The 20,840-nt window shown below is 48.6% G+C and overlaps 1 protein-coding gene and 1 long non-coding RNA gene across 2 annotated transcripts in view; both read left to right on the top strand.

Moving 5' to 3' along the window:
• Positions 1-3,776: 3,776 nt before the first annotated feature.
• Positions 3,777-11,007, top strand: LOC308548895. The gene is made up of 4 exons (XR_013997685.1): positions 3,777-4,164; positions 4,348-4,441; positions 7,738-7,827; positions 8,076-11,007. It is a non-coding gene; the product is annotated as an uncharacterized lncRNA (long non-coding RNA).
• Positions 11,008-12,604: 1,597 nt separating this feature from the next.
• DPYD (dihydropyrimidine dehydrogenase) overlaps positions 12,605-20,840 on the top strand; it is a 316,316-nt gene continuing 308,080 nt past the window's right edge. Inside the window, exon 1 of the mRNA XM_081122318.1 lies at positions 12,605-12,745. Within this exon, the coding sequence (XP_080978444.1) occupies positions 12,707-12,745 (39 nt within the window). The 5' untranslated portion in view covers positions 12,605-12,706. The remainder of the gene's footprint in view (positions 12,746-20,840) is intronic.

Below are 20,840 nucleotides of genomic sequence, written 5' to 3'. Positions count from 1 at the left end.
GATTGACTTTCTGAGTTCTTAGAAATGATGGTAGTCTTTTAAATTTGTTGTTAGTATAACATTATATGAAAATAGTTCATTCAACTGCAAAAGAAAAGTACTAATTGACATTTATTGCAATTATGTTATCTTTCTGTTTTTGAAAAACTTCTTTTGGATACTAGAAAAAGCTGCTGAAAATACTGGATGTCAGTGAGATTTCTCACGGTTTGCCTCACGTGGTCCTTCTAGAATACAGCAGGGCCTGTCTAGAGGCTCAAGGATCCCATGGGTGCAGAGGTGGGAGCTGCCAGTCTTTGGAGCTTAGGGACTGGCACGGGGTCACCTTAGTCATGGTCCTTCGGCTCAGCACTGGGCTGTGCCAGCCCAGATTCAGGGGAGAGGATTCCACAAGGGGCCGGATGCCTGGAGACCGTGTCCTCGGGGGCCACCCATGGGACAGGGACAGGCCCACACAGCTTAATCGCTGCTCATTTTCCGGCTGCTAGTCACCTAGAACAACGGACTCTAGTCTCCAGTCACTGGGGACACAGTCCTAGTCCACGGAAAGGAAACACTTTCTCTGGCAAAGAGCCACTTTGCTGCAGCCTGAGCTATAATTCCTGCCATTGGGAGCTGCACGGAAAGGTTTTTACTTTTGTTCCCTATGTAAACCCCCGTTTTATAATGTTGAACACATCGGCGAAATACTGGGCCCCCTTAAATAACAGATCACACAGTCCGAAAAAACTTGCAAAGTACTGCCGTTTTTCCCCTCTGCCCAAATATTTAATTTGAAGTTGGCTTGAATTTCATAACTTGGAGAGTGCCCTCAGAAACCAATTTATTAGCATCCCATAGAGAAAAAAAAACACTAATCAAAGTATCTCAAATAATGAGCCGGCCAGGTAAATATTTAAAGACATCACAATCACTTACAATGTCTTAACCACAAGGCAAATATTAGCCCTAACAGCTCATAATGAATCGCCCCAGGGTAACGAGAGAACTGAGGGCCCGCTCCTCAGACCCCACCCGGTCCACACCTTCATGGGGGAGAACGCGTGTGAGCATCCTGTGGACACTCAGGGGCTCTAAACGATGTTAGGCAGCCGGGACTACGATACCATATAAATGAGGAAGGCAGGGATCCCCGGGGGCCCAGGGCTTGCCGTGCAGAGACTGTGACATGCACAGGCCTCAGAGGTGATTTTAGGCTCAAGGCCACCCTAGGAAGGAGATCTTATCACCGCCTCCCAGGCCCAGAAAGTTGGCTGCTAACCAACCACCGTTTCCTTTCTTATCACTGGCAAATTCTGAACTCTGCCCTTTACTTTTCTATCTTTGGGTTTCTGCTGACTCATATGTCTGGCGATTATTTTCATCGGTGACATTTGAGATCGGGCATTTCTCCATCACTCACACACCACACAACACGACCGGGCCTCAGACACTAAATGCCCGTGGCTGACACTGGCCCTTGAGAGGACCAAAAGCACCCCAACTTTGCCAGGCTCCCCTAGAAGGCGGCGTCTCTCCTCCCCACCCTCTGGAAAGAGCTACATAGCTCAGGATGAGCCCCTGGCCTTCTCTCTGGCTGGCGAATGGCTCCCTGGCACAGTGCCTGGCAGGTGGGATGGTTCACAGCTATCAGCTGCAATTTCTATCATATTTATTTGACCGAATAAAAACAGAGAGACCGTGGTCTTAACACATAATTCGACAATATTACTTCCAGGCACTCGCCAAATAATCGATTTGAAAACGACGCTCATACAAAAATCTGCGGGTGAAAAGACGCCCGATGTCATCAGCCATTCGAGGATTCAAATGCAAAGCTCAGTGAGATACGCCTCACGCCCACCCGATGGCTGTGGCAAAGGTCCGGACGAGAAGTGCTGCTGAGGATGCGGAAACGCGCCGGGTGGGAATTTAAAGGGATGCTTTGGAAACAGCTGGGCAGCCCCTCGGAGAGTAAAACGCAGAATTACCACACGACCCAACACCTCCTTTCCTGGGTATGGACCCAAGAGACAGGAAAACGTACGTTCGTATGAAAACCGTGCGTGAATGTTTATAGTGGCCCAAACGTGGCAGGAGCCACGCGTCCACTGGCTGAAGGAAGGACCCACAGTGTGTGCTGCAGCCACATTAGGGGGTATTATTCAGACCTAAAGAAGAATTCGTGCAGGCTCATAGCTCAGGAAGGGCTCACACAGCTCCACCAGAAGGGCAACGTAACCCGCTTACGTCCGTCCGTTGGGTGGGCAGGGTGACTGCAGAGTAACTCCTTAGGCTGAGTCGGCCGGTGGGTTGGGCATAAATAAAAACACGGACAACCACCCAGACGAGGACGGCGTGAGAAGGCGAAGGCTGAGACTCAAAGCAGGGGTTTTGCATCTGGGGTAATGAGGGCAAGGCCCTGACTTTGCCCTACTGTGCTCGAGACCGTCAACACCCGGACATCGGAGAGTCACAGGAAGAGCTTTTTTATGACCACGAAGAAGTGAGCCCCGGAGCCCAGACTCAGGGCACACAGTGCCACCGACAACTGTCTTCGTCCAGAAAGCCCCCCGACTATGCCACACGCAAGCTGCTGACCTTAGGGCGACAGGTGCTATTATCGTCGCGACCTTCCTGATCGCCAAAGCTTTCCCTGTTTCCGAAACGCGTTTCCTTAATATTCTACAGCACATTTATCCTCACGGCTAGAAAGCTGTCCTCGGATCTGCAATGATATTTGCTGCTCGAGCGCAGAGTATTGTAACCGATGTTAGTTCAAATCAATTCTGGGGACACTTCCCAGCCAAGGGAGTTGCAAGCTCGCTGGTTGACTCTGGAGGTCAAACACTCCAGGGTACGGGTCTCAAATCACTTAATTCTTCACAGCAAATTAGAAACGGGACTCCAGCTGGTGCTAGAGAGTAAGACAGACTCGCTGTCTAAGGACAAGCTGCTGCCTGGATTTCCGAGCCTTTATATCCCTAAAATAAAAAACAGGAGACTCAACCCGCCCCTCCCCCCCCCGGCCGCATTCTTTCAGAAGGAAAGCGTTCTTTTAACAACCACAAAAACCTGGCCACCTGATTTCAATACATGGATCTCACCAAGGTATAAAAATAAAATATGATTTAAACAGCAACCTGTAATCTCCCGTGGACGGCCAGCTGTGCCTCCCTATTAGTATTAATGGGAGCTTCGCAGGCAGAAGGGGGGGGGAAATGCCACCTTATGTGTTCTGTACACCTTAACATTTTTACAGCAGGTCTGATTACAAGGGTTTACTTGAGCGGCAATTAAACACTGATTGATTACGGAGCCCAATTTGTATTCCAGGCGGCATGCAAATGGCAGTGAAATTCTCAGAAAGGGAGCGGGGTAAATTCTTCTCACGTCAGACAGAGAATCACATATGTTTAAAGAGCAAATGTTCTAAGGAGAAAAGACGTTCACATTCAGGGTGGTTTTTTTGTGTTTTTTTTTTTTTAATATATTTTCACCCGAAGACAATAAGCCTTGATTCTCTCTAGAAAGAATAAATGATCCGTTTTCTGCAGATTCTTCTTCCAACTTCCCCTCCGGACGCCGGCTCGCATTCCCCGATGACGGACCATATGGGTGGAAAGTCGAACGTTCAGCCACGGGTACACGGCGCTGGCCACAGTCGCAATTAGAAAGGATATTTTTCCCCCCATCACATGTTGGCACTGGAGAAATGACGTCTACTTTTAGGTTGAGAGGGAGTGACAGGTGGCTTTATGAAGTGCCTGTCACGTGCCAGACGCTATTCCGGGCGCAGACAGGATAGCAGAGAAGAGAGGTCCCAGTGCTCACGATCTAGGAGCAGCCGACCGTAACCTGAGTGCGTAAGAACAGTTTCAGCATCCGCATAAAGACCACAAATGCTCAGGAGAGACGGGGGACGCTGGCCTGCACCTGTGCCTGGGCACATTCGGGGACGATGGAGAGAGAGCTCAGAGCTCCGCACGTGCTGTGTCCTGTGCGTGGTGGTCACCTGCTCTGTTCCTGTTGGTCTTGATTCAAAGGACGAAGGATTGAAAGAAGTCGTCTGCTGGATAACCCGTGAGAGAGGCGGAGGTGCTGCGAGCTGGGGAAGGCCAGGCGGGGGGAGACAGACGCCGCAATCTTCCGTCAGCTCGGGCCGCACCGGCCCCTCCAAGGAATGTGCGTGTTTTACTGTAGTTTTAGCGAGACGCCGTTGGTGGGTTTTGAACAGGGCCGGGTCCTGATGACCTATGTTTTTCGGTCATCACCCCGGGTGCTACACACGTGTTAAGGGACGCACTGTAGATGGGACTCGGAGTCTGCATTTTTCCTGAAAACCCGCTGACCCATCCCTGTTTTCAGTTTTAGACAATGGAACGTAAAAGAGAAACGGCACTGAATCATCTTATCATCAGATGTGTTTAAAAACAAAAGCCGGGAATCCTGACGGCCTAAGGTATGGTGATGAATGGCAGGGAAAGCACAGTTTCTCTACAATGTTTGCTTCTTTCTGTAGCCCAGGAAAGCAGTGAAAGAGGTAATATCATTCCCCAAACCTCGGTATTATTGTAGGTTGAAGGCGTAATAGAATAGTACAGAAGAGATGATAGCTAGGTTGATTGATTGATAAATAGATAGATTCTGTAGGGAAACACTGGTGTTTCCTCTGTTTCCAGGCAGACAGGAGACTCGGGCGAGTCCAGCGCGGCCAGTGCTCAGGCCTGTGAAGGCGCAGAGCTCACCTGCCTGAGCCAGCTCTGCTCACACGGGGATAGTGACGATGCTTAGCACCCTAGGAACCTGAAGAGGCAGTGTCCCTTTCCACGAAGAAAACTAAACATGCACTTTATAAATTACAGGGAATTTGAAACAAAGCCCACAAATTTCTAGCATTGTTTTAATAACTCTTACAAAAAACTAGTTATTAGAAATTCCCATAAAATACAGATGTGTCAGTTTCTGGATCTTTAGATTCAGATTCCTGTGATGATTAAGTCAGAAATTATGCACCGTGTCTTCGGCAGAGAGTAGGTGATCAATAAAGGCAGGTGTTTTTTTAATTAGCTCTGAGCGAAATGAGGGATTAGCACACGGGGTTCAGCAGAGGACCCCACAGCAGTCCATGGTGGTGGGGCCAGTGCAGATCGGGGGCCGGCTCCCTCCAGACACCCCAGTCACTCATTACCCGTCAACAACAGTGTGGCCAGGAAAATCTCTCCCTAGAACAAGAGTGGGTGCCAAGATCCTAACCGCTCCGTATCCACTCCCAGAAAGAAACATTCGGCGGCCTTTAAATAGAACGTAGGATGCCAGAAGAATGCTCCTGCTTCCATATTTTTTAATCTCCAAACGGCAAAGAGTGGTGTTAAAAAAAAAAAAAAGTTTTTTGACTGAAAGATGCATTCTACCCATCAGGGGGCCAAAGTCAGTCCTGAAACATGCTGATGCTGTTATATCCTAAGGGTGGTGCTGAGAGGGGCAAAAAATAAAAAAATCATAAAGCACTTAAGAGAAAACGTGCGTGCGTGCGTGTGTGTGTGTGTGTGTGTGTGTGTTACAGATGGTCGGAATAAATTATGGGCCTCAATAAAAAGCAGCTCAATTCACTTAGTTTTAAAATCCATTTGGACATTTATCAAAGATCACACGGTGAAATGTGTTTGTGCCACTTGGAGAATTCATCTTAAACAGCATCCCCACCCCTCCACCCAGCAACCCTCTCAGAAGAGAGGAAAGGGAAGGAAAATACTACAGGAAGTTCTTTCAGTTGAAGCTAAAACTAAATAGTTTAGTTTACGAGTTCCGTGATGGTAAATATAATATAGTATATACATATATATACACACACACACACACACATATATATATATATATACAGGGTGTCCCCCAAAATGTACATGCTTTAACAGCTGAGAGCTCAATTTTGAAATCAAATGCATTTTAATAAACACTGCCTTTATAATTATTCAAAGCGTCTGTATACATTTTTTGGGGGGGAGAGGCCCTATACACACACCCCACGTATAATGACACACATATGTAATATATTAGTTCTAACAGAACGTGAAAAGACTTCAGGAATGGCTACCCTGCCTGAGAAACAAACTACCAAATAATGGTTCCTTTGCCCCCTAAAGCTAGAATGCAAATATAGATATGTTTTTTGACGAAACACATAATTGGATAACATTTTCAATAGATTTAGAAGAGACTGCTCAGAATACCTGAAGAAACAAAACCGATGGAACTCAATGGGCTTAAGACACGAGATCAGGAAATGGGAAATATTTTTGGATTGATTGAAAACACTGGGTGCTTGAGAGGGGTGACTGTACCTATCGAATGTCGCCAAGCCAGCCCGGGACCTGCTCTCGAGGAAGCTCCCAGCTTAGAGCTCCTCTGGTTGGCGTACGTCACGAAGTTCAGTTTAAACCTCTGAAGAGGCATCGGGGCAAACGCGACCGGGGAGGTGCACGCACATGCTGAGTTTTAATCCGTTTGCTCACTCAGTCAACACACCCCTGAGTGCACCTGCTTGTTTCCAGACACTACGCAAGCTGGGGATTCAGAGATTCACGAGGCCTAGTTCTTGCCTTGAACAAGTCCCCCTGGCGGGTGAGACAGACAGACGGGCACATACGTGTACAATAGTCAATACTAAATGTTAATCGAGAAGTATGGAAAATGACAAAGGACTATAACCTGCCAGCTGTTTTACGCAATCATCCAAAACATTTGCTGCATGTACAGAATGTGCTGGTCACTGCTCCAGACCCTGGGGATGCAGAGGTGATCGAAACCACCCCCTGGGACTCACATTCCGGTGGAGGAAGGTGGGTGTTCAGCAGACGTGTAATTAAGACAAAGAGAATGTCAGGTTTTAGTGGGTGCTGTGGGGGAAAATAAAGCAGGGAAGTGGGGGGGGAGGGGGGAGTGTGTGTGTGTGTGTGTGATGAACGGCAGCTGGAATTTTAAACTCAGTGGTCAGAGAAGACCTCACCAAATGGTGACCTTTTTCTAAATGCTGGAAGCTGATGAGGGGGTGGCTGTAGGGGGTCCTTGCGGGCCGAGGGAACCGCCAGTGGAAACACCTGTGTGGATGGCGTGGCCTGAACGAGAGCAGGCCTCGGGGGACGGGGGCCGAACGTGCCCCTGGGGCACTCAGCTTTTCGCTGAGTGAACTGGGTTTGCAGCAAAAGACAGGCATGCCTGCTGCTGTATGGATCCCATAAATCAATACATTCAAACGCCTATTGTGTAACAGGACATCATTCGAACATTCAGATGATTTTACCTAAGTTAGGTGAAGCTTCAATAGTTATCATTATTTGCCAGTCTCTAGGACTTAAAAAAATTGTGCCAAAAACGACGATGATTATTAATAATTCTATTTGCTGGTTTCTATAACTCAAAAGGTTTTCACCCAGGGATACGAGGCTATAAATAACGATTTTCATAGAGTGAACTGCAAAAGTTATAGACAGCTCTGGTATTTAGTTTTCCATATAAAATGCTTCGTAGGGAACTCACAGAGAGCCTGGCACGCGCCGAGCACCGGGCAGGACCGCCGAGGGCCTCCCTGTGTCCACACGTATGAAAGGTTATACGTGTTTGTGGATTCGCTCGTCATGCGGCGAAGGTTTTAAATGACTTTCATGTTTATGATGAACTCATGGATCTGTTACTTGTCCATGTAGGTGACGCTACAGTCTCAGGTGATCTCTGACACCGCGGTTCCCCTCTTATCCGCAGGGGTTAGGCTTCCAGACCCCAGAGGATGCCTGAGGCCCTGAAGAACCTGCACCTACCAGGCTTTTCCAAACAGCCATACCTGTGATAAAGGTTAATTTTTAATTTATTACTAATACAATAATAAAATAGAACAATTGTAACAACGTACTGGAATTAAAGTTCAGTAAATGTTCTCTCTCTGTCTGTCTCTGTCCCTCTGTCCCTCTGTCTCTGTCCCTCTGTCTCTGTCCCTCTGTCCCTCTGTCTCTGTCTCTCTGTCCCTCTGTCTCTGTCCCTCTGTCTCTGTCCCTCTGTCTGTCTCAAACGCCTGACCGACCGCACTGTGCTCACCTGTCCAGGCAGCGGAAGCGCTCACAGCTTCTCGGCAGGTGAACCGCCAGCATCTCGCTCCTGCACTTTGGGGTCATGACGAAGTAAAATCCTGTCACCCCCACAGGGCACCCGGCACCCACACAGTCACCTGATGCCAAGATGGCCACTGAGCGGCCAACGGGAGGGCGCGTCTCGCGAACGGGCTGACGCAAGACTCGCGAGACTTCCTCCCGCCGCGCAGGAAGGCGCCTGCGTGCCGTTTTAAACTTGTGAACTGTTTATTTCTGGAATTTTCCATGTAATGTTTTTGGATTCTGGCGGACGGAGGGTAACCGGAACCTCACAAGGCCAAACGGTGGGTGAGGGGCACTGCTGTAGATTCCACTGCCTGTTGCCAATATTTTCCCGTTAGTATTCTGTAACCTCATTCCTAAAGGCTGTAAAATCGAATCGCGTCAGTTCGACGCAGGTATCGACCAGTCACCTAGTGTATGGCGTCGGTGCTGTTACTTCTTTATTGTTGCATAAACAACTTTGGAATGAACCGTATTTTTAGGTAAATTTTGCACAGAAGCATAATTGTTTTCTTAAGATAGGACTCTCAGAAGTGAAGTGATCGGGTCAAAGAAAATGCGCACGGTTTGAGTTTGGCTCTGCATCGCTGAAGCGCTCTACCTACATACTTACGTCAAGTTTTTCCTCGTAGTAAAACCTTATGAATTGTTAATTTTCCTTAATCACTCCTGAAACATTTTTTGCCAGTCCGATAGGTGAACAATCACCTTTCATAATCATTTAATTGACATTTCTTTGATTATAAATTTGGGTGATACTATTTCACTTTTTTATCAACCGCTTGTATTTTGTGTGTGTATGAATTGCCCACTAATGTCCTTTACATGCATATTACTAAAAATCTTTTCCCCTCAGGCTTTCCATATCCTCTGTCCCGTTTAGAGAGAGCAACAATGAACTTTTTCATAAATATTTACGCACCTACTCTTACTAGGTACTGTGTTAGGCAGGAGATGAGACTCATTTTAAATCTCCAAGGACCTCCAAGTCTAGGGGAGGTGGAGACCATGAAAACAAACTACAGGGCAACGGTGAGCCCATCTCTTCAAGGAGTCCTCTGATCTCCCGGCTCCCTGGCTATCACCGTCCTCCAATTTTCCTTGATATTGTCATTCACAGTAAATACGACATTTTTGTGTGATTGCTTAATGATTGTCCATCTCCCTCAGATAAGTCTATAAACCTACTCTCACTGCCTTTCACCACCAATCACTGTGTGCGTTATACACCAATGATGTTTTTCCAGAATATGAGCACTGGAGAACATATCTTTAAATTTTTAATATTTAACTGATAATACACGGCATTTCGCAATTCACAAAACACTATCGCGTGCCTTTTGCCACTTAGCTCTCACAATAAGCCCACTCAGGTAAGCCACCGCTCAGGATCGCTCTGTGACAGCCTGTGCTTTTGAGCGAGTGGCTTAAGGTTTGCGATGACAAGGGCAATGTTTTTATTGTACCTTGAGGTGTCACTAATGCCTATCACAGAGCCTGAGACAATAGCACTCAATCAGTCATTGTCGAATAAATTTCTGGTGGGATTTGTAGTTTCTCTGTGTTATTTGCGCTTTTTGTGACATTCCATAATCTACTGGCATATGTGCAGCCCCCACATATGGGTGTACATGTGGGCATGCTTATATAGGATACATCGTATATGTAGTTGAAAATGTTATACCCAGTTTATCCATACAATAGAACTAATATATACATTATGACCTTTTTGAGTAGGAATACTAGAAATATTTGGACCCATCTGATTTTTAGTTTTTATTTTCTTGGTCAGTTTAGATAGGAGTTAAGCTGGCCTTAGAAAATAATTTGAAAAAAATAGGTCATACGAGCAATCAAAGTTTATGACATTCTGGGGTAAAATCATCTTCCAAAGAATGTCTGAAAAACATTGCTTAATGCTAGACAACAGGGGGGTAAACAAACACATATGGAAATCAGAATTTTTATTGTGGTTCTAAATTTGTGGTTCTGAATAACTTTCTATACATGAAGGATGACTCATAAGCCTTCCTTCTGGATATGGTGATAACAATCATAATAATTAATAATAATAATTTGTGTAATGTGAACTATCCAGCTGAGATGCATTTAGGTAATCTGTACACTATCAGATGAGCTGTCTCTCCAGAGCCCACACAAAAATCACCGTGGAACACCTGATATTTGTGCTTCCAGATGGAGGGACAGCTTGAAAAATGCCGTCGTAATTTACAACTTTCAGAAAGTGTGGTGTGAATGCATTTGCAGTGAGCTCTAAACAGCTTGGATCATTTACAGGTACAACTGCGTTTCATGCGGAATTTCAGGGGATTTGACGTATTATTAGATTCAATCACTGATCACAGAGTGTAGGCATGGCACGTGAGCAGTGTAGTTAGATGCCTTCATTAAGTGTCTCAGCACAGGGTACATCTGTTTGGTGAGGCTGGGGGCAGGGTAAAATAGCATTTGAATTTTTATTTGATTATTGAGTGTCACTGAAGAAGCTCTTTCCTCTGTAAAGACAGCATATCTGGGGCTTTTCCACTATGAGTTTAGAAGAAGATCACAGGGACCACGTATGGAAATGCAATGTCCTGCCTGACCGTTGGAGTACTTGGGCACTTGCAACCATAGACAACTAAAGTGTGGATTGCTAACTGATGGGATTTGTATTAGAGTGCGGCCTAAAAGAGCACATGAGTGGATATCTCTGGAGGTTATGGAACTGACATTGAAGCCCTCCGATTAAATTGGAGAAGGAACCATATATATTAGAATTAAAACAGGGTGTCACCAAAAAAATGTATAGACACCTTAACAGCTGATAGCTCAATTTTGTAAGTAAAATGTATTTTAATAAACACTGCTTTTATAATTATTCAAAGTGTGTGTATACCTATTTTTTATTTTTTTGGGACATCCTATATATCATATTGTATAAATGTGTATTATATATGTGTATATGCATATAGTATATATCCCTTTATTTTCTATATGTGTGTGTATATAATATTAAATTATATACATACACACACACACACATATATATAATATTAAAATCTCCAAGAGGACATAGATGACTTTGACTTTGGAGGCAAGGTATGGTTAACTAGAAAGTCCTTGATAGATTTTGTGATTTATTGGTTTACACGGTAAAGAGCAACTTAAGTCTTTCAAGTGAACTGCTTGGCGACGTGGGGATCTACCGTGTTCCTTCAACCGCCAAGTATTCTTGTTCTCTTAGGTTCCAGCCCTGGACCAGGCAGGGAACGTCCGTGGGGCAACCAAGCCCGGCCCGGCCTCGCCCCCTGGCGCTTCGCCCTAAGCCGAAGACGGGCATTAATCGTCCCCCAGGTGAACCTGCAAACGCCACCTGGCAGGGCTGTGGATTAAAAGTAGGGTGTTAAGAGAAAGGGCTCTGGAGATGGGGGGGGGTCTCCTTCTGTGGGTGGTGGGGACGGGCCAGGGATGGCTTCTTGGGGACCTGAAGGGCGAGTGGATGCGGGGCGTCCCCGCGGAGCGCACGCGCCCCGAGAGACAAGTGGCTGGGGAGGGGGCAGATCCTTTGCGCCGGGCAGGTTGTCAGAGGTCACGGCGCGCGGGTCTAAGCGGGGCGAGAAGAGAGAGGCGCGGAGGACAGGTGCGCTCAGACACAGGTGCGGGCTTTCTGGGTGAAGCCCCCCACCCCACGCGAGCTCTAGAGCCAAACGTAAGGGGCAACCCTCCAGAGCAGCGTCACATTACTGAATAGTTATTTTCTAAAAGCAGCCCCCAGAAAACGCAGCCTAGACGCCGCCGCACCCGCGGCACTCGGCGGCTCCCTGCCCTCCCGGCCGCGGGAGTGTCCCCCGGCGCCCCCTCGGTCCAGGCCCGCGCGCCTCTCCCCCCCTGACGCCCTCGCGCCTGAGGCGCTCCCGAAAGGCAACGTGCGCCCCCGGGTGCGTGGGGGGAGCAGCGGCGCCTCGGCCCGCGCCTTTAACCCCGTGCCGCCCGCCGGGCCCCGCCTTCCACACTCTGCGCCGGAGGCGGGTCCCCAGCGGCGCTCTCCGCCCTTCCTCCCGCCCGCGGAAGAAAAACACGCGGCCGGCCGGGGGCGGGACGGCGGAGGGTGGACCAGGGCCGGGCACGCGCCCCGCGACCCCCGCTGCCCGCGCCCAGCCGCGCGCCCGAGTCTCAGGGCGGAGCGCGAAGCCCCGCCCCTGGGCGTGTCCGCTGAGAGTTAGCCCCGCCCCGGGGCGTGTCCTGCGTGTTAGCCCCGCCCACGGGCGTGTTCTCCCAACTAGCTCCGCCCCGGGGCGCGTCCTGCCGTGTTGGCCCCGCCCGTGGGCGTGTCCCCCGGAGCTGGCCCTACCCGAGGCGGCCCTCTCCTGGTTGTCCCGCCCCCTGGGCGTGTCCCCCGCGCGCCCCGCCCCGCCCGAGGGCGCCGCAGCCCGCGCCCCGCCCCGCGCTGCCCCGCCTCCCGCCCCGCCCCGCGCGCCGGCCCCGGGCTTCCTCCTTCCCCGGGCGCTCGGCACAGCTGCCCCGAGCCCGAGGCCGCCCGCAGGGTCCGTCTCCCGCGAGCCCCGACCGCCGACGCCGCCATGGCCCCTGTGCTCAGCAAGGACGCGCCGGACATCGAGGTGCGGGCTGCGCGCGGGCCCCGGGTGGGGGGCGTCCCCGCCGGTGGGGGCCGGGAAGGCCCGCGGCCACCGCTGGGCCGCGAGGAGCGGGAGACGCGGGACCTGCGTCCGCGGGCGGCCTGCGTGGTGGCCGGGGCGTCCCGGGGGTGGAGGGGTGCCCTTGGGGCGGGACGGGCTGTGACTGCGGGGGGCGGTCAGGGAGCCCGTCCTGTCCTGAGTGGAGCTGAAGGGACGCGGGGTTGCAGACAGGTGGCCTGCGCCCGACAGCAGCGCCCGTCCCCGGCGCCCGCTCCTCCCGCTTCGCCCCCTGCCCGCCTTGGGGACACCTGCCTGCTGCCCCGCTGCGGTGCCCGAACCTGAGCGGTGGCCGGGGCGCGGCGGGGGGAGAAGGCCGGCCCGCGGGCCAGGCGGCTCCTGCCGAGGGGTCACGGAGCGTGGGGAGAGGGGCGCGGAGTGCTGGGCACTGGGCTCGCCCCGCTCTCGGCAGCTCCGCTTTCCTCTGGCCCTGCTTCTGTAAGATGCCACCTTTCTCTCTGGATGCAGAGTCCCACCTGGAGTGACCGTGTCCTGCGAGTTCCCCCGGGACCGAGACGCGTGCGCTGCAAGGACTGGGGGGCAGGCGGGGGCCCTGGACCTCCCCGCGCCAGCGTGTCCGAGCCACCCGCCTGCTGTTCCGTTTCGCGCTGTTGTGTTTGGGGTTGTCTTTAGGGGTGTCTCCTACTCGGGTGAGACCTGCGTCCTTTAGAAATGACAAAAGTGCCCCTTTCTTCCGTGCTGCCAAGTGGCTGGAGCAAAAGTTGGAAACCACCTGTTTTGCAGAGCAGCTGCTGCTGCCACGTGTTGCCGCTATTGTTGAGCTGAAAGAGCCTCCGTGGGCCTTGGAAAAATTCATCCTAGTGTCAAAGCCCAGGTCCACTGTGTGGGCCTGTCCTGTTCACTTACTTGTGGTTTCTCTTGCGGATAACTTACTTTTCCACTTGGGTCAACATGGCATATTTAACCCAATTTTATTTATGTCTGCAAAGGGGTAAAAGAGACTTGATTTACCCTATGGTCCTCTTTGGCCTTGTTACTTTGACCTAACCCCACCCCCTCCCCCTTTTCCCGCGGCTAAGTCAACAATAGCAAAGTTGGGCAGCATTCAGGCAGCTCTGGTTTTAGAAACAGGAGTGTCAGAGGGCAGGTGGCTTTTGGCCTTTGAATTCCAGGGCGGTATGTTGTTTGCTTAGCTGCTTTCTTTCTGTCTCTCTTGCGTTTGTCTTGGAAATCAGTTCCTAACCACATTACACTAAGGGAAAAAATGGGAGCGAAACCCAAGTGACTGGCTCGGTGTCGTACATCGTTTCATCCTAGACGGTGCCCTGACCACAGGTTGAGCCCATAATCTTGACATAGGGGGGTGACGCTTCAACCAGCTGAGCCACCTGGCCAGGGCTCACTCCACTTCCCTGGTGTGTCCTCAGTTATGCGTGTCAGTGGGAGGGGAACAGGCACTGAACAGAAGTAAACTCTTCGGAAATCATTCTTAGTTGCTTTTTGGTGTGCTGAGGTTACACCTGTTACCAATCCAAACTGTCAAACTGTCGGTACTGTGAAGGCGCTGCGGAGGTCAGGGAGGGCCGTGGATGGCATTCCTTGTAACCCCCTTTGAAGCCTTCCCAGGAGACTTTGTATCCAAAGTCATCCTTGACGAAATTCAACTGTATCCAACGAGGAAGCCCACCAAGTCAAACTTCTGTAAAACTAGATGGCTGCTGGTGGTGGTGAGCTCTGGAGCACAAGACTAGTTATTCCATTGGCGTTGATTTTCCTCGTAGTGTTCTGTATTTTTGCTTTTTAACATGTTTGTTCTTTCGTCTGACCAGATGTCAACTTTCGACACTTACTAATTACCTTCATTGAACAGATTATGTAAATATGACTTGAGAAGCTGGGTAACTTGCCAGCGGTCACAGGGCTGAAAATGGGTGGAAGGAGACCTCGACGCAGGCAGGTAGCTCCAAACTAAATTGCTATTCCACCCCCCTCCCCTTTACTGCTTTCATAATCGTAAGTCAAGGTCCATCCCTTGACTTACGTTAATGAGTAGTGAGGGGTCATAAACTCAATTTTTCAAATTTACCCTGAATAAAGAGGAATTTCACTCCATCCACAAAACCACAAAGCATTTCTGGTCAAATAAAACCAGTACCAAATGACTTATCCCGTGGATTCTACTCATTGGAGAAGATAATGGAGAGTTTTTTGTTTATTAATCAGGAAAATAAGATAAAATGATAGATTTGGAAAATGGGACTATGATGGAAACAAGTTGGAGAGAGTAAATTTTAAGGAGCATTTTGACAAAAGGAAAGACATGAATTACAGATTGGTAGAGATGGCAGATGATTATTCCAGAGTGCCCTGGGTCAGAGCTCCTTTTGGCCCTGGGAGGGAAGCAGGTCCGGAATCCAGGGGCGAGAAGGACCCAGCTTAGCCGGAGCCATGGGTTACTTGTTTACTTAAACTTGTGTGTGTTTTACGCTGTACAAGGAGCAGCCCCCCCTTGCCCTCTCCTATGGGCTACGTGCCACAGTCTATGGAAAGGCTAGCTCGACTTGCTAAGGCTTTTTTTTTTTTTAAATCCTCACTTGATATTTTTTCCATTGATTTCTAGAGAGAGTGGGAGGGAGGGAGGGAGGGAGGAGGGGTGACGAAAGAGAGAGAGAGACACATGGATTGGTTGCCTCCTGCACACCCCAACCTGGGGCCAGGAACCTGCAGCCAAGGCACGTGCCCTTGACCAGGGGTCCGACCCGTGACCCTTTGGTCCGAGGGTTGATGTTCTCACCACTGAAACACACTGGCCAGGGCTAATAATTTTTTTTTTTTAAATAATTTTTGAACTTTAAACCTGTTTTGTGAGTTTCAGTTGCCCTCCCCACTTTAAGCTGCCCCTCGGAACGTACTTCGTTTTAAAGTGTTTCTCCTTTCTAAGGAATTTAGCTGGGCAGTAGAAGTGGGTCTGATTGTGCGATTTGGGGAGTTACTTCACCCAGGGATGTACCTGTCTTTGTATGGGACGTCACATTTCTCTAGCTAAGCATGGTCTTGTATATATTTCAATACCGTGAAAAAAGATTCCACCTCCTACATATGAATCCAGATGAGTGGTTTCAGTAGTTTAATTAAAAACTGTGAGATTAATGACTAGAGATGAATCTATCGCTAGGGAGGTTTTCAGTTTGGATCTGCTTAATCTTAATCAGAGCAGGTAGTGTTGACTGATTGCTTAATTGTAAAAGTGGGCTGGAATTCAGTAGCCTCCTTTCTTACATTCTGGAAGAAAAATCCAGGTTCGGAAAGCTGAACGTTTACAGTTAGGAATTCATAAAAATGTATAAAAATTCTGAGAAATCCAGAGCCAAAAATTTGCTGAGGTAATTGCGTGATCTTTAAGCAGTCCCGTCTTTCCTTAACTGTGAATACAGCATTTTTACCAACCTCTGGATATAAACAGGCAACACCACAGGAACTGAAAATTAGACATTCCAGCCGGGTAAACAGGTCTGGTCCCGGTGGGAGAATTCTAATAATTAACATCATCAATTAAAAATTAGAAACATGAAAATTAAAGACAATGAGACTAAAAAAAGTTAAGTAATAAAATAATAATGAAAAAAAAAAAAGAGATGGACCAGGCCTCAGTGAGCTAAAGAGGAGACTGGAAAGTAGGATTTCATTTTTCTGCTCCTCAGCTGTATGGACTCAGTGGCCGATATGGGCACAAAGCCTTTAGTCCTTACGACTGTAAGGAAAATTCTGTGTCACCTACACTGTGCCTAAGTTCAAAAACATTTGTTAAGCTTAAGATGATAAATTTATGTATAACCAGGATTTGATCTTCAAATGTGACATGTTTACCTGCATTTGCTCTGGACGCCCTGTGTGGAGACGGAGGTGTTCCCGGCCTCCAGCGTCACTGGTGCAGTCAAGCCAGTGACAGCACCTCGGTAACTCCTCCGAGGCCCATGTCTTTCCTGTGGTTTACAATTATTATGGCTTCCGTAGCTTTTGATTCAAAGGTTATACCAGCAGGTGTGAGACATCTGCATTTAACTCAACATATAGCTTTCCCTTTAGACCAAACAGATATCTATTGATGTTAGGAACTCAGTACTTTTGTAGAAAGTTACCTATTTTGTATGTCACAAAATCAAGCTTCATTCTATGGTTTAAATAAAGCACTATATTAAAACAGGCATGGGTTCAAATCCTGGCTCTATTATTTTATTTTATTTTATTTTATTTTATTTTATTTTATTTTGTTTTATTTTATTTTATTTATTTTATTATTTTATTTTATTTATTTTATTTTATTTTATTATTTTATTTTAAACCCTCACCCAAGGACATGCTTAGAGAGATGGAGAGAGAGAAAGGTGGGGGAGGAGAGAGAAACATAGATCCATATGTTCCCCTACCTGGGGTCGAACCCACAACCTAGGTAGGTGCCCTCACCTGGAATGGAACTGGCAACCTTTTGGTGCACAGGACAGCACTCAACCAACTAGGCCACTCCAGCTGGGCCTGGCTCTGTTAATTGTTTATTTGTGTCATTGTGGTCCAGCCCTTACCTGGACTTTCATCTCTTCTGTCCGGGCGATTTAATCTTAACTATTTCTTGCAGTAGCTGTAAGGGTTAATTGGAGTCCTGCACATAGGATGCCTGAGACAGCATCTGTCACAGAGAACGCATGCTTCTTAAATGGCTGTACCAATTTTAAATATTATTGCATGTATCGTGTGTGTTATAGAAACATCATTTGGGTAGAATTTTGTTCAACTCCAAGAATTAACGGGTGATACCACAGTCTGTAAAAATACGTTACAGGAGGGGAGAGTTAATGAAGTTGAAAGAATTATGAGGGAGGCTCGTGATAGAGTCAAAGCTAGGGGAAATTCCCTGAATTCTGGTTGTCAGTGTTGCCAACGAGATGGGGCAGTTTCTGAAATTCAGGTCAAATGAAAGAGACCCACTTGTTTTGCTTTTTAATTTTAATTTTGTAAAATATTTTTCATACCTTCAGCATTGCCAGCCCCCTAGTGTTAGCTGCCGGAGAGCTGAAGGAAGTAGCTGGCATCCGCTCGTCCACGCAGGCTGATCCACGTCTGACGTGCGGGGAGCTACGAGTCACCCCAGGACGGACCCCTGACTCTCCTGTTTTACTGCAGTGGGCTGAGTCTTCCGTGGTTTTCTGGGTGTTTCTGAGACTAGCTCAGGATGAATGCATTAGTGAAAATTGTTCTTTGGCATTCTCGATGATATTTAGAAGGGAATTGGAGTTACCTTTTCTGAAAATAAATCCCGACACAATTATTAAAAAAACCAACTCATTGCTTTTTTGTACAAAGTGGACTGAGCTTTAGTTTCTCTAAGCAAGCGTATTAGCTTCACAGAAAGTTTTTGCGAGACTTCTGAGCACACGCTGTGCACACTACATCCTTGCACACACTGTACGTGTTGGTAAATAACTTTTTCACGTCTGAGGAGGGGAGAGGGTTGGAGATCCACAACCTATTTTGCACCAGGAAAAGGTAAACCGTGGCCGTTCTGAGCTACGATTTAGAGAATGAACCTTCGGCACTAGATGCTAATAATTTTATTTCTTGGAGAATCTCAGCTTGGTTGGGTGGTAGCACTCACAGTGCCTGTCCTTCCTCTGTCTCCCTCGTGATAATTAAAGTGACAGTCTGTGTCCCTACCTCCCAGGTGCTTGGAAATTGATATCATGAGTGCTTATGGATGTCCCCCGGAGGCACTGCTCACTGGGCCTCTTTGAAAAAAATCTCTTCATCAATAATGAAGCCCCGAGGGCCACTTCTCAGGGGACCCACGCAAAATTACATTTCAACTCCCGGCCTGATTTATACAGATGGAGCTCCGCCTGGCCCATGTTTTATTACCCAGCACTCTCCGCACAGCCTCCTCTCCCCCCTGAACCTTCACATCTCCCCCAAAACTTCACCCCTGCACCCCGATTTTCAACTTGTTTTTCCTGCCCAGGATTGTCTCATCTGAGTGGGTCTTTGTGAAATCTTTGGGAAACCCTCTGAATGATATGAAACATGGCCTGTAGTAGTGTGCTGACACTTTAAACACGTTAGTCTAATGTAAAGCCCCCCTGAAAATCTTCGGCAGAACGACAGAGGAGAAGGCCGAGGACTAGATTTAATTAAAATCAGCCTTCCGGGGGAGGGGCAAGCCCGGGGATGGTGTTTGCTCCACACGTGGAGCGGGGCTCCTTGCTCTCTGACCTTGTGGAAATCATTCAGCCTCTGCGAAGATTTGGTTGACTCCTCGGTGAGCTTGCCATTGATCAGACTTCTAAGGATGGTTTGTGATGAAACAGGGCAGCGGTCAAATCGTTGGGAGATGTGAGCTGCGGCCTGTCTTTGCCCCTCTCGGCGGCAGGCCGGGCGGGGCCGAGTGACCCGCGCACACCGGCCAGGAGCGTCTGCCGGACTCGTCCCCGGGGCTTCGTGCCCCCTCCCTTCGCTTTTTACATCACACGAATGAGCAAAACCTACGTCTCTCCTGGGCTCACAGAAAAAGTCTGTTTCTTCTCCATGTGGCCGGAGCTCTGTGAGGGGCACCTGGAATTGATGTATTCGTAGTTCTCTCGGATAATACCCGTTTTAGGTCGGACTAAAGACCAGAGGTTTCAGTCAAAATCATGCACCTGCTGAGGCAGTTTCTTGCACGTGTTTGTTGATTGATAACTGTCGGTGGAAACCCGAGTGCAATTGGGGGGTCCCCGGCCCCACAGGGAATTCCAGTCACCTTTTGGCGACTCCTTGCTCCCCAGTGACCCCAAAGCTTTGGGGAATCTTCTTTTAAATATTCTTCAAGGACAAATATTGGGGAGTGCTGGCGTCAGACATTTCAGATCCTCTATAATTCAAAGAAGAAAGGCATTTAATTCTCCCCCTCGCAGATCTGTGGGGTTAGAGCATAACAACCTTCGCAGCAAAATGCTCTTTCCGGGGTTAATTTTCATTAAACTTTTTTTATTCCCTTGATTTAATTTTTAAATTATTTTTCACGATCATTAGAGAAGATTGAAACCATGTAGAAAAGACAAAAGGGGAAAGAAGACCCCAGACACACAGTCACACCACCCAGAGGGGCCCCACTGACGCAGCGCAGTCCTTTCTTTTTCATGCGGGTTTCCCCCAAATAGCTTTAATCGTACACAATTTCATATCTGCTGCTTATCCTATCAGAAGTATCTGCTCACAGCCTTACTAACTTTAACAGTAGTTTTAGGCCCTGTCTGGGGAGCTCTGTTGGTTAGAGCATCGTTCCCACGTGCAAGGCTGTGGGTGCTGTCCCGGGGCGCGGCGGGTGGTAGGAGAGGCCGCCGGTCGATGTTTCTATCACATCAGGGTTTCTCTCTCCCCCCCTCCCCCTTCCCCTCTCTCTAAAATCAACAGAACCAATCCTCAGGTGAGAATTAAAAAAAGAAATCTGAGATGCTTGTCTTTGTGATACTGTTAAGCACGTTGTTTCCAGTCCTCTGCGTTTTCGCTTCACAGTAAATTCTACAAGAGGTGTGGCCACCGTCGGGTTTGCATCCTTGAGTCGGGGCACGTGTCTTAAGCAGCACGAACGTGGCCCACAGACAACCTGTTACGTGATTATGTAGCACCCTCATTAGTTCCCAGCTGTCTTCCATTAAGTCACATGCTCTTCTGTGCCAGCCCCCAAACCTTAATTATAGCTAATCCCTATCACCCCTGGGGAAATGTTCGTACCTTCGAGTAAGTTCAAGCGCCAGGAAGGCTGAAGGAACGTACGTGGGCCGTGGGCCGTGGGCCGTGGGCCGTGGGCCGTGGGCCGTGGGCCGTGGGCCGTGGGCCGTGGGCCGTGGGCCGTGGGCCGGACGTGCCTTTTATCCAGCACCTGGAGGTTATTACAGTTACTTCTCTCGAGACAGGATAACACCCGATTGTTTCCTAGCCGCGTGCCCTGCGAAAGAGAAGCCTTCAGAGGTGAAGGCTCTGTGTAGCTGCTCCTTTGACAAAATAGTCTGTGAATCAAATAATAAAGAAA

This window comes from Miniopterus schreibersii, assembly GCF_964146895.1.
Source record: "Miniopterus schreibersii genome assembly, chromosome: 19".
NCBI lineage: Eukaryota > Metazoa > Chordata > Mammalia > Chiroptera > Miniopteridae > Miniopterus > Miniopterus schreibersii.
The sequence above is the reverse complement of the archived record's forward strand: the minus strand, read 5'-3'. Positions and strand labels throughout refer to the sequence as shown.